Source organism: Pongo pygmaeus, chromosome 9, assembly GCF_028885625.2.
Source record: "Pongo pygmaeus isolate AG05252 chromosome 9, NHGRI_mPonPyg2-v2.0_pri, whole genome shotgun sequence".
Lineage (NCBI taxonomy): Eukaryota > Metazoa > Chordata > Mammalia > Primates > Hominidae > Pongo > Pongo pygmaeus.
The window spans coordinates 130,803,408-130,817,973 of NC_072382.2; the positions used below are offsets into that span (position 1 = coordinate 130,803,408).

The window sequence follows — 14,566 nt, forward strand, 5'->3', positions numbered from 1 at the left end:
TGTTAAATTAAGAGTTAATTTTATCATCTGGAGAGACTTTAGAAATTCACAGTTGTACACAGCAGTTTTAGGGCTTTGAAAATAGGGAAAGGCAATATTCAAATCAGAGGCTACTGCCTCTCTCCTACCTTTGATTCCACCTTAGTCTGGCCAAAGATAATCCTCATACTGAAAACATGCTATCCTTGAGAAGCAGTAAACACAGCATCCTCCACTAAAGTCTAAAATCTTAAGTTCTATTAATAGTTCAAGGTGACCATATAAAAGAAAAACAACCTGTGGCACTTTCTTAAAATAGAGGAAATTCAGGAAGAAACCTTAGCATTCTGCATACTACATTCTCTCATTGAAACAGGTACCTGACTATGGGACAAACTGCTGGTGAATGCTAGGAAAGTAACAAAAAATCCCAAGGCACTATAATCTCTTATACTTCCAAAATGTCTGCAAGGCAGACAGTCTTAACGAATGTTTTGAGAAGGAAGTATTTTCATTGTGTAACTGTGAATAATTGGCAGAGGGTAGGTAAATGACTTGCCCAAAGTCACAATGAGTCAGTGATGGAGTTGGAAAAAAAATTTAAAAAGCAACCCACAACCGTAAAGCCCACTTTGTCTCATTTGATCCTGATCTCTTTGTGTTACTGGAATAAACTACCAAGACACTTTAGGAAGAAAAGGGAGCAGGTATAGTTAAGCTATAGTCATCTAGGAGCTACTCCTTTCCTGGGGAAAAGCCAGCATCAAGGTAACGGCAGACTCCAACCTCAAATGGGAACTATTTCATGGAAACCGGCCACAGGGCTTAAAAGTAATTGTTGCGTCTGACTCAAAGATAACACCACACCCTGCTGAAAAGTGACATACCTTTGGTAATAGTATATTTCATCCCACTGATATCTTCCCCTTCTTACCTTGTGGGAATTATTTAATCCTATATTGGTTGCTGCTTGTACCTGCCCCACAACTGGTGGCTGCTCTGCAGATCTCTGGGAAGGTGGAGGGGGAAGGGGACGATTAGTTCTGTGAGTGCGCTGAAGTGTGGCAGCAGCAAAATCAGCAGTGGTGGGTTGTTCAGCCACATCCCAGCTGGCTTCCTTGGTGCTCATTTGGGCTGTTGCTGGAGTAGCTGTCATGTAAGTCATGGTGGCTGTGCTGGTATTCTCTTCGGGGGACCCAGAAGGAGGGTAGATTTTATCGCTAGGTAAATTAGGAGGTGTGGGTGATTTGTCTGCAAGGGACCCAGAAGGAAGGAAGATTTTATCCCTAGGTAAATTAGGAGGTGTGGAAGATTTGTCTGCAAATTCTAAAGGGTGATGGAGTTTATCCACACTTGCACCAAGATAAGAAGGAGGCTGATCTCCACTGTAGAAACGGGGTGGAGACTGGTCCTGATCCAAGAAGGAGACAGTTGGCATACTGTTCTTCCCAGACTGGTCTTCAGGGAAACTTACATGATCATCAGACTTCTCTGAGTCTAAGGGAACTGAAGTAATTCTGGCCTTTTCTGGGTCCCCAGATAAATATGCTTGATGTGGCTGATTCCCTGTTAAGTCTACTTGGTGATGTTGCTCCCCAGATTCAGTTGTGTTGGAATGGGTAGGATCCCCAATAGCTGTTGTCTCTGGTAGAGGATGGTCACAGTTTCCTGGTGCATTATTCTGAAGGTGGAACTGCTCTGCTGGTCGATCGGTTTGGAAATAGGCCTTATCTAGAGCAACTGCAGAGTAAGAACTGGACAGATTATCTTCAGTTGTAGCCACCGCTATGTCTCCATAATTTGTATACCCAGCCTGAGAGGTCCCTGGTCTCTTCAATGACTGAGTTGAGGCTTGCTGTGCGGACTCAGCTAATGCTAGCGCCAACATTCGGGCAACATTTTTCGGAGGCGGTGGTGGTGGGATAAGAGAGACTGAACTGACAGGAACGGAATCCTGAGGGGGGTCATGGGTAACTGCTCCTAGTGGGAAATTGGGAAAAAAAATGAGAGTGAAAAGGTAGCTTACGTTATCCTAAATGGAAAGCCAAACACTCCCCATGTGATCATTAAAAAATAGGTGCCTTCCATATTTCAAAATGGCAATCCATGATCTTCTATCCCACATGCAAATGCTGTAGAAAACACATCTGGTTCAGAAGGAAAACTAAAACAAACAGTGTATAAAGACCGCAATCTCTTCTTGAATTGCTACAGAGATGGGGGGAAAAAAGCAGGTCCCTCACCTGGCTCAGAAAAGATTGCTTAGAAAACAAGCTTCAAGTGCTTGTAGACTGTTATTATGAACAGTTTTTATATTTGATGGTGTAGCTGGCTTGTTAACTTGGAAGGCTACAATAAAGATATTTTATCAGAAGAGAAAACAGAATCGAGAGCTACGCAGTTGTGCAAAAATTATCCACGAATTCTCACCGTCCAAAGAGATAAGGGGAATTTTGTGAAGATTTGAAGCAGGACCATTGGCCCTTTTGGGGAGTTTTGTTTGACTGCTTTTAATTTAGGGCTTTGAGCCATCAGCACCACCCAGAAAAGCATTCTCTTTGATTAAAAGCTAGCTGTGGACAAATTTCTCTTTTAAAAGGCACAGATGGCACACAGGATTGAAGATCCCTCTTAACTTAAAGAAAGAATGGAGGAAAACAAACGGTACCTGTCTGAGTCTGTCCAGAAGCTACAGCCTTACTCTGACTGCTTGAGACAGACTGATCCTCTTTCCCTGGCAATTCTACTTCTTCAGCAGCCACCTGGTCCAGGGGCTGGACTTCAGATTCATATGCTTCCTGGGCATCTGTCTCATTTGTTTTCATCTTTACTATCTGGGTGGGGGATCTATTCGTGGCATCCCTTTCTTCAACGCATTTGTCCCAGGTTGAAGATGATGCATTCTGAGCTGTGGTATTTGAGACTGTACCAATGACTTCTGACACCCGTGGTGGTAGGGTCACTGAAATTGGCTCAGATATGCTCACAGAAGGTGATTTGCTTAATTTCCGTCCTATCTTCGGAGAGAAAGCATAGACGACCTTTTCAGTAAAGGAGGATGGCTTAGGTGATTTCTCTTCAGTCGGGCTCAAGTCCAGGGTAAAGAATGGACTCAGTTTCTCCTGAAGAGGAGAAACAGGTTCAGAGCTTGCTGTGCTTCCTGGAGTCTGACATTGGCTACCACCTGTTTCTGCATCCTTTTTATTGGCACTTGGTTTATCCTTGGAGTATCCTGGTGAATCTAAAAAGGAAGCACCACTCTCCAGACATTCTGATTCGGCCTTAGGAGGACTACATTGAAATGACATTGGATCAAAATCCAGGCTGGCTACTCCAATGTCTGGTGGGCTCAAGTCAACATCCTCAGCTGAATGAGGAGACATAAGGGCTGGGATATGAAGCAGCCCTCCTTCCTCCTCACTCTCATTGTCATGAGGCAGGTTATCATAGGAGTTACAGCGGTTCCCCAGCATTTCTCCATTAAAAGAGGCAGACAGTGCATCACTGGAAGATCTGGGTCTTCTGGGTCGGAAGAGCTTAGAATCACCTGGAAAAAATGAATAACAATGTCAAAGTAAGAACATCCTAGATACAGAATGCTGTGGTAAGTCACCTACTCAGCACAGCAGTAACTTACTATCCAGGTGAAGGAAGTGTTACTTCTCATTTTCTGAAAATTCTTTGAGCGCACACAGATCATTTAAACTTGAGATAATAGAACTCCAAAACCAAATGCTAAATAGCAAACACGTGATAGAATCAGAGGGTGAATGCAGTATTTCATGGTCTGGAGAGGAAAAAGAACTCAGAATGCTTGGATTCTATTACTAATCCAACACTGATTCTTGGTGTGACTTTGGGCAAGTTTTTCATTTCTTTATGTCTTATTTTATCACTGGTCCTCATATGACTTATGAGGTGGAATTAATCACTTAGAGTGGCATTTTGAATCTATAATAGCAAAATGGATTTTTTTTTGTGGGGAAACATCCTTACAATATTCAAATTTCTAAATAAATTAAACTTCTCAATTAAAAAATCTTTACAATCCCATAAAGTATTTACGTATATTTAGTAAAAAATTCCTTTCAGATACTAAACAAGAACTTCATTTTTTTCTTTAAGAATAGGTTTTAAGTTTCCCAAGCAGAGTTCTCAAGAGTGGCAGAGAGTATTACATAATTTTACGATGTTGCTAAATATCCCACTGGTAAAAAAGAAACTCTCTATTCTATTAGGATTATTTTAATTGCCATAGTTAAAAAGTAATTTAAAGAGGCAGAAACTATCTTAATAAATATAAATATATTGGCCGGTCACAGCGGATCATGCCTGTGATCCCAGCACTTTGGGCAGCTGAGGTGGGCAGATCACCTGAGGTCAGGAGTTTGAGACTAGCCTGGCCTAAGTGGCAAAACCCCGTATCTACCAAAAATATAAAAGTTAGCCAGGCGTGGTGGTGCACGCCTGTAGTCCCAGCTATTCGGGAGGCTGAGGCAAGACAATCACTTAAACCGGGAGTTAGAGGTTGCAGTGATCCAAGATTGCGCCACTGTACTCCAAACCGGGCAACAAAGCAAGACTCTGTCTAATATATATATATATATATATATATATATTCACAAATGTACTGATCACCCATAAAATTAATTCCTTACAAATATCTTCTGCTTAACACTAGTATCCACCTAGCTTGCTGCATTGTTTTTGTAGGTTATCTTGACTAGTTTAATTGAAAATCTTGGAAAACTCATATGATGTCAGCCACTCAGATAAAGTGATGGGGAAGAATTTCTGGAATCAAAGCAAAGCCATTGGTCAGTGAGGATCTGGCAGTTAGAAGTGTTATTAAATGAAGATGAGAAAGCTGACCAAGATGATGATACTTCAGGATATTTCAAAAGAGCAAGATTTCACTTGCTCTTGAGTATCACTGGATTAAGACAAGCCCTTTGGAAATCAATGTAGCTCTTGGTTAGTTTTTTTAAAAGGACTTTCTTTATAATTCTGCTGCAATGGCAAAACTCAATTCAAGTAAGTGAAGAATGTCCTATTATGCTATTACACGGTTTTATAAAAAAAAAATAGCTTCTTCCAAATTGACATTGAATTCTTTATTCTAAAAATTAGTGCATAGATGTAACCATAATCCAACTTTTGCTAAATAAAAGAGAAAATAAACTTATTTGCACAATTTTTTAGTTTTGTTTTTTAAGTTACATTGCAGTCAAACCTCTTTTCACTCTTAACCATGAAATTTGGGTCCCTATTTAAAATTTTTTTTTTTTTTTTTGGAGACAGAGTTTCACTCTTGTTACCCAGGCTGGAGTGCAGTGGTGCAATCTAGACTCACTGCAACCTCCGCCTCCTGGGTTCAGGCGATTCTCCTGCCTAAGCCTCCCAAGTAGCTAGGGTTACAGGCGCCCACCACTACGCCCAACTAACTTCTGTATTTTTAGTGGAGATGGGGTTTTGCCACGTTGGCCAGGCTGGTGTGGAACTCCTGACTTCAGGTGATCCACCCATCTTTGGCCTCCCAAAGTGCTGGGATTACAGGCGTGAGCCACCACGTCTGGCCAAAGATTTATTTTAAGTTGCCTTCTCCAAGTACTAATTATCCTTGTAACTGAGGACCACATGTAATCAATCCAATCTATGAAATTTAAGACCAGGTTAAGCCATTTGCTAGACAAAAGACTACTGGTCTAAATATCAAAACTGCTTAATTATACACTTTATAAAATTATGCTCCCATTGTAAAATCTAAAGGAAACAGTAATAACACAAGTTTTCACTAGACATTAATAAATATAAATGGTTAACTTGAAATATTTTGGCTACTTTTATGTAAACTGAATAGCAGTCATGCCAAAAATGAAAAGATTAAAGACTGCTACCATGTGAAAGCACCAGTGAATTTTAATCTGAATAATACTAAATAGATACTAGTATTCCTAAGAAATGAGTTAATAGCCTATTTATTAAGCACAGATATATAAAAATATACTCAATTGCAGTATTCCTTTATGCAATATATTACAGAATAAATTGACTGATGCTTTTAGTCTTACCATCAACTGCATGGAGAGATGTAAGAGACTCCTCACTTTTAGCTGAACGGAGGGTTCCTTCTGCCCTGCCACCTGAAGAATAAAAAACAAATAGTGTGAAGATTTCTTATTTGTTACATATGTGGTTAATGGGATTAGTGTTTTCTTGATACATTTAAACTTTTGAGAGTGATTAGCTGTACATTTTGACAGCAATTTAGTACTCTATTATATGTGTTACACTGTTCTCAAATGGTTTCCCTTGTGAAAAATCTCTTTTCTAAAGGATTATGAATTTGAGCATAGACATTAACTAAGATGCTTCTTTCTTTTACATTTCCTAAAGACCAATATGATACCTTGAGATGACATTATGCTGGATTTAGAGTGGGCTCTCCACCCAATGACTGGTGTCCTTGTAAGAAAACACAGAGATAGCCATGTGGAGATGGAGGCAAAGATTGGAGGGTGCTGCCACACATCAAGGAATGCCAGGAGCCACGAGGAGCTTGGAAAGGCAAGGAAGGATTTTTCCCTGGAGCCTCTGGAGCAAGCACAGCCCTGCTGATACCTTGATTTCAGATTTTGAGCTTCTAGAACCACGAGGGAAAAAAATTCTGTGTTTTTTTTTACCACTTGACTTGTGGTAATTTGTTACAGGAACTCTGGGATACTAACACAGGCAACTTTACATACATATGTGAATCTTATTCGCTAAATATCTTCATCCTCTTTAACCCCTTGGCAGCACTACGAACACTTTCTTTTTAACCCTCTCCTCCCCTGCTGAGGATAGCATGCATCTCTTTTTTTCTCTGCCTACCTTTATAATCATCTCTTTTTACTCTCCTCTCGTGACAGTTCTTCCCTTCCCACCTTTAAACATTGCTTCTCTCCAGAATTCAGCCCTCAGCTGGCTTTTCACTCCGCTCCCATCTCCTGAAATACCATTCTTAGTCCCCTGTCAGTTAGGTGAATCCCTACTTCTCCTTGAAAACCCACATCAAAGGTGTATTTTCTAACCACTAGCCCCTCCTCTACAAGAGTTGACAATTCCTACCATAACTACCTCATGTAACTATTTCTTTTATTTTTTAAGAGACTATATTTCGCTTTGTCACCCAGGCTGGAGTGCAGTGGCACAACCATAGCTCACTGCAGCCTCAACCTCCTGGGCTCAAGTAATCCTCCTACCTCAGCCTCCAGAGTAGCTGAGACTAGAGTTGTGTGCCACCTAGCCTTGCTTATTTGCAATTTATTATGATTATTTTGTGGATTCAGGGCCTCACTTTGTTGCCCAGGCTGGTCTTGAACTCCTGGCTTCAAGCGATCTTCCCGACTTAGCCTCCCAAAGTGTTGGGATTACAGGTGTAAGCCACTGTACCTAGCCTAAACCACTATTTCGATAACTATGATTCTGCGTTAAAATTTACTTTTTCACATGTATGACTTCCCAATTTGACTTGGAAGGCAGAGGTACTACCTTAATTTTCTATCTGCAGAGCCTGCTATCAAAATAGCTAGCACATGCTCTACACGATTGCAAACTGAATGACGAATTAAATGAATTGAACATTATACTTCTAACATTACCTAAGAAGAAAGTACTACTATCCTTCCTAGATTCAGAAGTTAATCGAATATGGCTTTTAAACTATTTTTAAAAGAGTAGTTTTTCGACAGTAATAGATTTATTTGATCTAATAAGATACTCTATTAATGAGACACCTAATAAAAAATACCTTCTTTAGTTAAAAGAGTTATAAACTTGAAAGTTACGTTGAAACAGTTTTGAAATTTTTTAGATCTGTAAAAATACAGATCAATAAATTTAGACACTGTAGCAGTATTTATTTACAACAATATACAAGGTATATGTGAATTTAATCACATTTACACTATATATAATCTATATAGTTTCCCTAAGAAAAGAAATTGTGTACTTCTACATATTTACATATAATTTATGTTACTTTTCAATTTAGAAATAAAGAATTGGTGAGAGAAGACACTCTGTATGTGTGACACAACTGTGAACACGTTATGGAAGCAGATCATAACACTATGTGAAGAACGTGCCCAGAGCAACCGAAGACCATCATGACAGCAGCAGAAGTGAGCATCTCCCAGGCACTCACCCTTCAGAGCCATGGCTTTCATCTCTGAAGGCTCACTCTCATTCCGCTGCAGCTTTCGTTTAGAAACAGATGATGATTTCCCCAAGTTGAAAAAGGAACGCCAGCTACCCACAGGAGACTTTTTCATCTTATTTTGAGGCCTCTTTCTATGAAAGAGAAAATAATCAATCAACATTAAGATAGCCATGGGTCTGTCTTTTCTTATAGAAAAGAAATGAACACATGACAGAAAGAACCAAACAGCCTGGAGAGGCATAAGTGAAACAGTAAGCAAACATCCACCTTCCAGACAGCACACTCTACACAGTGCAGCCAAAGCAGAAAATGGATATTAAACATGCGGATTTTAGTACTAGTAACTATTTTCACAAAGATCATTTTTATACATATCTTCATATTTGGATCCAACCTCACAAACTGCAAAATAAGTGGGAATAAGACGTATCTGGGAATAGGAAATATTAAGTGTCCAAAAATAATACACAGTTAAAGAAAATGATTTTAGGTGTGAGTAGAGAATAAAGGCAAACAAAGAAGACAAGGATTAAGAATAATAACAAACATATACTGAATGCCAGGCACCGTGCTACCTGCCTTATATGTAATATCTCCTTTAAATCAGATACAACCACATGAGGTAGGTACTATTATTCTCATTTTGCAGCCAAGGAAATTATGACACTAAGAAGTTCAAATAACTTCTTTAACATTATAAAACTATTAAATGATGGAGTCAGAATTGGAACCCAGGCCTATCTACATCCCAGTATCTACTCTCTTAACTACTACTCCATAAATAAATCTTTGAGTAAATTATGGAACTAGAATATAAAATCAAGATGCTAAAGACAAACTCAGGGTGACAAAGTAAAAGAGTTTGTTCCGACTTTTTGTTGATAGAATGTTTTTAGTCACAGGAAGTGAAAGGAAGTTAGAGGAGTCTACTAAAATACGGGAAGAACAAATTCTAAAGTTATATTAGTACTACCCAATCCAGAGAATCAAAATCCTTACATTCATGTGTAATAGCCAAAGGAGTAGCAGAGACATCAAAAATAACTTTTACATACATTAGTCTTCCTACTATAACCTAGTAAAGAAGATACAGAAACCATGTTATTATCATTTCTTTAGAGTAACAGAATTTCAGAGCTGGAAGGGACATTGAAAGAGTGAACTGCTGCAGTGGTTCCCAAGTCCTAGCAGACATCAGAATCACCTGGAAAGTTAGATGAACGATCAGTTGCTGGGTCCCACGCCCAGGGTTTCTGATTCAGTGGGTCTGGGGTGTGACTGGATGACTGCACAATGTGCACTTCCAGCAATTATCACCAGGTGATGCTGACGCTGTTGGCCGGGAGACCACACTACTGATCTCTTCTAACCTTAATGTGAAACCAGTGCCAAACAAGTCACTGTCCATTCCTGAGTTTCTGAACAAACTGTTCCAACACAGCTTATTTCTAAACAAATTTATAAACAACATAGTTCAGAGAGAAAAATCAACCCTATATAGTGACAGTATATCCTTATTTTTCCCAACAATTTTCCCTATACCACTGATGTTCTTCTTTTATAAAATTACATGATGTTGTAAAGCAAGAATCATTTGCATCATTCCCCATGCAGTGGTAAGTATCATCCATATTCGAATAAACAGGTTTCTCTGGGACTAGCCTAGAATTCAATAGAGTAATACTAAAATACAAAATTAAAAGCAAACTAAAAGAAAATAATAGGACACAGCTATGAAAATCATATCCTAAAATAGGATTTAACAAATTTTACCTTTCAAGTGGGAACTCAATTATGGTATGAAATTTCCCCTGAAGTGCAGCAGGTCCTTCTCCTACTTCGATATATTTATTTTCCGTCACAATTGGAGAATTGACCTGAGCTTGTGTTCGTGCCTGGGCCTCTTCCAATGTCAGCAGTTTGGTGGATGGAGAGGATACCAGGAGGGACTTGGGCCTTGATAGAGAAGCTTCAAAAAGAAAAGGAAGCTGATGAAGAGAGTTAACTACATGAGTGTATTCAATTTGTTAGTATCTATCTCTCCATCTATCTACCTATCTGTTGTTTCAAATCTTCTTCAAGTATTTTAAACAGCAAAAACCATAGTGCTTTATATTAAATGAAAAACTGAAGGGGACATACCAGTGGCACACATACATACATATAAAACCGTTTAATAACTGTGTTCCTTTCTTAAAAGATACGAGGAAAGGTGATCAATCACTCAGATATTTTTAGTTTTGGAAGCAATTTTTCTTCTCCTGTTCCATTTTATACTTTAACATACATCAATAATGAATGACAAGTTTCTTAAAGTGTCATGAACTTAGATCACAATAGGTCTAATATGTAGTATTCACTATATACACACAAAATAACTGTCAAATTGTGCATTTTGGTAAACAGCCATATATTATTAGCTGCCTTATACCAGTGACATGTTTTTTTTTGTTGCGATAAGAAATGCATGGTTTTCCACTTCTTTGGAAGCTGAGACACACACTCCTGGTAGGGAAAGAACCCATCTGAGCTGTACCTGCCCCTTCTTGCATGACCATGCTGATTTTGCCACTGAAGAGCACATCAACGTGATTCAGGATGAACTCAACAACCACAGACTGAATTCTCACTTCCATGAAAGCTGCTGTTCCACTGAAGCAGGCAGATTCTATCTGTTTTGATCTGTGAGGTAAACATTTTCATCACAGAGTTGTAAAGATAGCAGTCGTAAAGGGCCTCTTTTTTTAAACATGTAAATCTCAGACAAACAGAGGAAGAAATCATACTTTTACTGTCCCTTAGCTAAGGCCCAGTTGCCTGTTTTAGGGAGATGCAAATAAAAAGAACAGATTTGTTTAATCTTTTAAAAGTTTCCTTAAGGAACACTAATGAATCAGCCTTTTATTTAGGATTAGTTCTACTAAAATTAATAAGTGAAATGCAAATTACCTTAACAGGTTTGGAGCCCAAACAATTGCTAGATTTTTTGCATGCATATTTGTGATGGAACAATAGTCAGCTAGAAGAGACAAGTGTCTCATCAGGAACTCCAGTGTTCTGGAAATAAAATATAACATATTAACAGAAAGAAACATGATGCAGCAGTACAGAACATAAAAGCCTGCTAATTAATTTCTAAGTTTGCAATAGCAAAATGAAGAAAGGGACCATACAAACCCAAGAAAACTTTTTTTCCTGCTTAACAGGTTGAAATATTACTATTAGAAGTGAATCTTCCACCAAAGCTAGTTTCTGGAACAAATAATATTTTGAAGTTATGCCATTCTACTTGCAGCAGACATACTAACAGGAAAGGATTTCAACACTCCTATGAAAGAGAACAGTAATGTCTCAAAAGCCTAAAAACAGTTAAAAGAAAAATTCCAATAGGCATCAAGGGGAGAATATTTGAGCAAAGGATATGCTTTTGAAATAAAGAGCCTAATTCAAATCCTCATATTCTGGTTTATGTTGACTACTTAAAATTTGCTTTACTTAAACAATTCCATATATATTGAGATTAAACAATAGGGAAGAGTATTTTTGAAAACAAGACATGATCAGCTTAAATGTAAGTTAAACCAGGTAAGTGCCAAGTGTGTGTGTGTGTGTGTGTGCATGCACACACAGAGGTATTATCTATCACCTAGCATGTCTCAAAGCGTCCTACCTAATAGTACCCAGAGTAAAACTATTAAAGACAATGGGCTGGATGTGATGGCTCATGCCTGTGATCTCAGCAGTCTGGGAGGCTGAGGCAGGCAGATCACTTGAACTCGAGAGTTCAAGACCAGCCCGGGCAACACAGTGAAACCCCATCTCTACAAAAAGTATAAAAACAATTAGCTGGGTGTGGTGGTGCATGCCTGTAGTGCCAGCTACTCAGGAGGCTGAGGCAGGAGGACTGCTTCAGCACAGGAAGGTTGAGGCTGCAGTGAGCTGTGATCATGCCACTGCACTCCAGCCTGGGTGACAGAGTGAGATCTTGTCTTAAAAAAAAAAAGGGGACAATGAATGGGAGACAGAAATATAAGGCTGTGTTATATGAAACAGTAATGAAAGATAAAATGTGGTCTACATCTGAGCCACAAAGATTCAGATGGGCCTAACATGAATTCGAGAGGAAAAGGAATATAATAGTTAGACTCGGCATTAGGCATTGTTCAAAAGGCTTTTACCAGCAGTCTCATTTAATTCTCATAATAGCTCTAACAAGCACAGAACTACCATTCCCCTTGTACCGAGGCCAAAGTCAAGGTTGCCAGGGTTCCACAGACTAGCAGTGGCAGTGCTGCATTTCAAATCAAGGTCAGAGCGGCTCCAAAGTGCCTGTGCATTCAAGAGCATTGTAGTTGCTTTACAATTAAAATGGTAATCTCTGTCTCTCCTGTATACAATTAAGGGAAGACAAACCGCCGTGAGGCTGGCCTGGGTATAACATAGAGGTGAGAAGCTTGAGAAATGTATTTAGATTGCAAGGACAAAAAACCAAACACCGCATGTTCTCACTCATAGGTGGGAACTGAACAATGAGAACACATGGACACAGGAAGGGGAACATCACACACCGGGGCCTGTTGTGGGGTGGGGGGAGGGGGGAGGGACAGCATTAGGAGATATACCTAATGTTAAATGACGAGTTAACGGGTACAGCACACCAACATGGCACATGTATACATATGTAACAAACCTGCACGTTGTGCACATGTACCCTAGAACTTAAAGTATAATAAAAATAAATAAATAAAATAAAATAAAATAAAGTCAGGCTCATCAGCCAAATAAAAAAAAAGAAAAGAAAACCATGTAAAATTTTATTACTTGAGGAAGGTGAATGAAGGGAATGATTAAAGAACTTCAGAAATGTATTTTATAAGAATTGCAAATTTAAAAAACCAAAGACATCTATTTGGTTTGCCTATCTAATTATAAAGATGTTTTTAAAAGTTAATGTAGAATTTTAGTCAGGATTCCACAAAATGAGCACTTTTATATTCAGCAGATGAAAGTGCGAATTGTATAAAACTTCGCAACCTGGAATGTAATTTGGATATTGTTGTCTAATATTGAGAATAATAATTTAGATTTCCAGAATTTCACTGCCAGGTCATTATCCTGTAATAAAAAACATAATCTAGATTCCATGTAAAAGGATGGCCCTCATAGTAATATTCAAAATTGGAAAAGGAAGGCCGGGTACAGTGGCTCACACCTGTAATCCCAGCACTTTGGGATGCTGAGGTGGGTGGATCACCTGAGCTCAGGAGTTTGAGACCAGCCTAGGCAACATGGCAAAACCCCAACTCTACCAAAAATACAAAAAATTAGCTGGGCATGGTGGTGTGTGCCAGTGGTCTCAGCTACTTAGGGGGCTGAGGTGGGAGAATCACTTGAGCCTGGGAGGTGGAGGTTGCAGGGAGCCAAGATTGTGCCACTGCACCACTCCAGCCTGGGTAACAGAGTGAGACCCTGCCTCAAAAAAAAAAAAAAAAAAAAAGGAAACAGAAAACACCCCATACCACCATACATGTAGATTAAATATGCAAATTATAAAAGGTTAAATAACATGGCATATCCAAATGAGAGAACATGATGGAAAATTACACTTTTCAAGAACATCTAGGGAATTCAGAAATGTTAATGTTAAAATTTTGGATAAAAAGTCTATATCAAAAGATATATAAAGAACGAGATACACACACATATAAGTTATAGTGAAGAAAAGAGTTACACAAGATATTGTATACATTATAAAGCAGGAGATATACATGTACATATTAATAGCAGGCAAGGTATAAAATCCAGGTAGGGCATACATGGTAAGTAATATAATATATATTAGAAGACAGGCAAAGAGGATAATATTAGGATATATATACATATAAGTATCTATAGTAAAGCTATAAAATAGTGTACAGAAGATATAAAACATATGCAATGTATATTATTGAACATCTATCTGCAAGACTCTATTCTGGAAATACAGTGATAAACAAGACAGAATTCATGACCTCAAGTACCTTATGTTTTAGAAAGATTGTATACAGATAGTCTCCAACTTACAATGGTTCGATTTATGATTTTTTGACGTTTATGATGGTGCAAAGGTGATAAACATTAAACAGAAACTACAATTCGAATTTTTTTTTAAATGGAGTCTCGCTTCATTGTCCAGCTGCAGTGCAGTGGCACGATCTCGGCTCACTGCAACCTCCACCTCCCAGGTTCAAGTGCTTCTCCTGTCTCAGCCCCCGAGTAGCTGGGATTATAGGCGCGCGCTATCATGCCTGGCTAATTTTGTATTTTTAGTAGAGATGGGGTTTCGCCATGTTGGCCAGGCTGGTCTCGAACTCCTCACCTCAGGTGATCCACCCACCTCAGCAT

At 38.9% G+C, this 14,566-nt stretch overlaps 1 protein-coding gene across 7 annotated transcripts in view; it reads right to left on the reverse strand.

Annotated features, from left to right (window-relative positions):
- Positions 1-14,566, reverse strand: part of ARHGAP32 (Rho GTPase activating protein 32) — a 317,966-nt gene that overhangs the window by 6,448 nt on the left and 296,952 nt on the right. For all 7 annotated transcript variants that reach the window (XM_063671615.1, XM_054438141.2, XM_054438140.2 and 4 more), the window contains 7 exons: positions 11,132-11,239; positions 10,719-10,864; positions 9,956-10,151; positions 8,168-8,313; positions 6,051-6,122; positions 2,648-3,526; positions 914-1,959 (listed from right to left, as the gene is read on the reverse strand). In XM_063671615.1, coding sequence (XP_063527685.1) covers positions 914-1,959; positions 2,648-3,526; positions 6,051-6,122; positions 8,168-8,313; positions 9,956-10,151; positions 10,719-10,864; positions 11,132-11,239 — 2,593 coding nt within the window. The remainder of the gene's footprint in view (positions 1-913; positions 1,960-2,647; positions 3,527-6,050; positions 6,123-8,167; positions 8,314-9,955; positions 10,152-10,718; positions 10,865-11,131; positions 11,240-14,566) is intronic.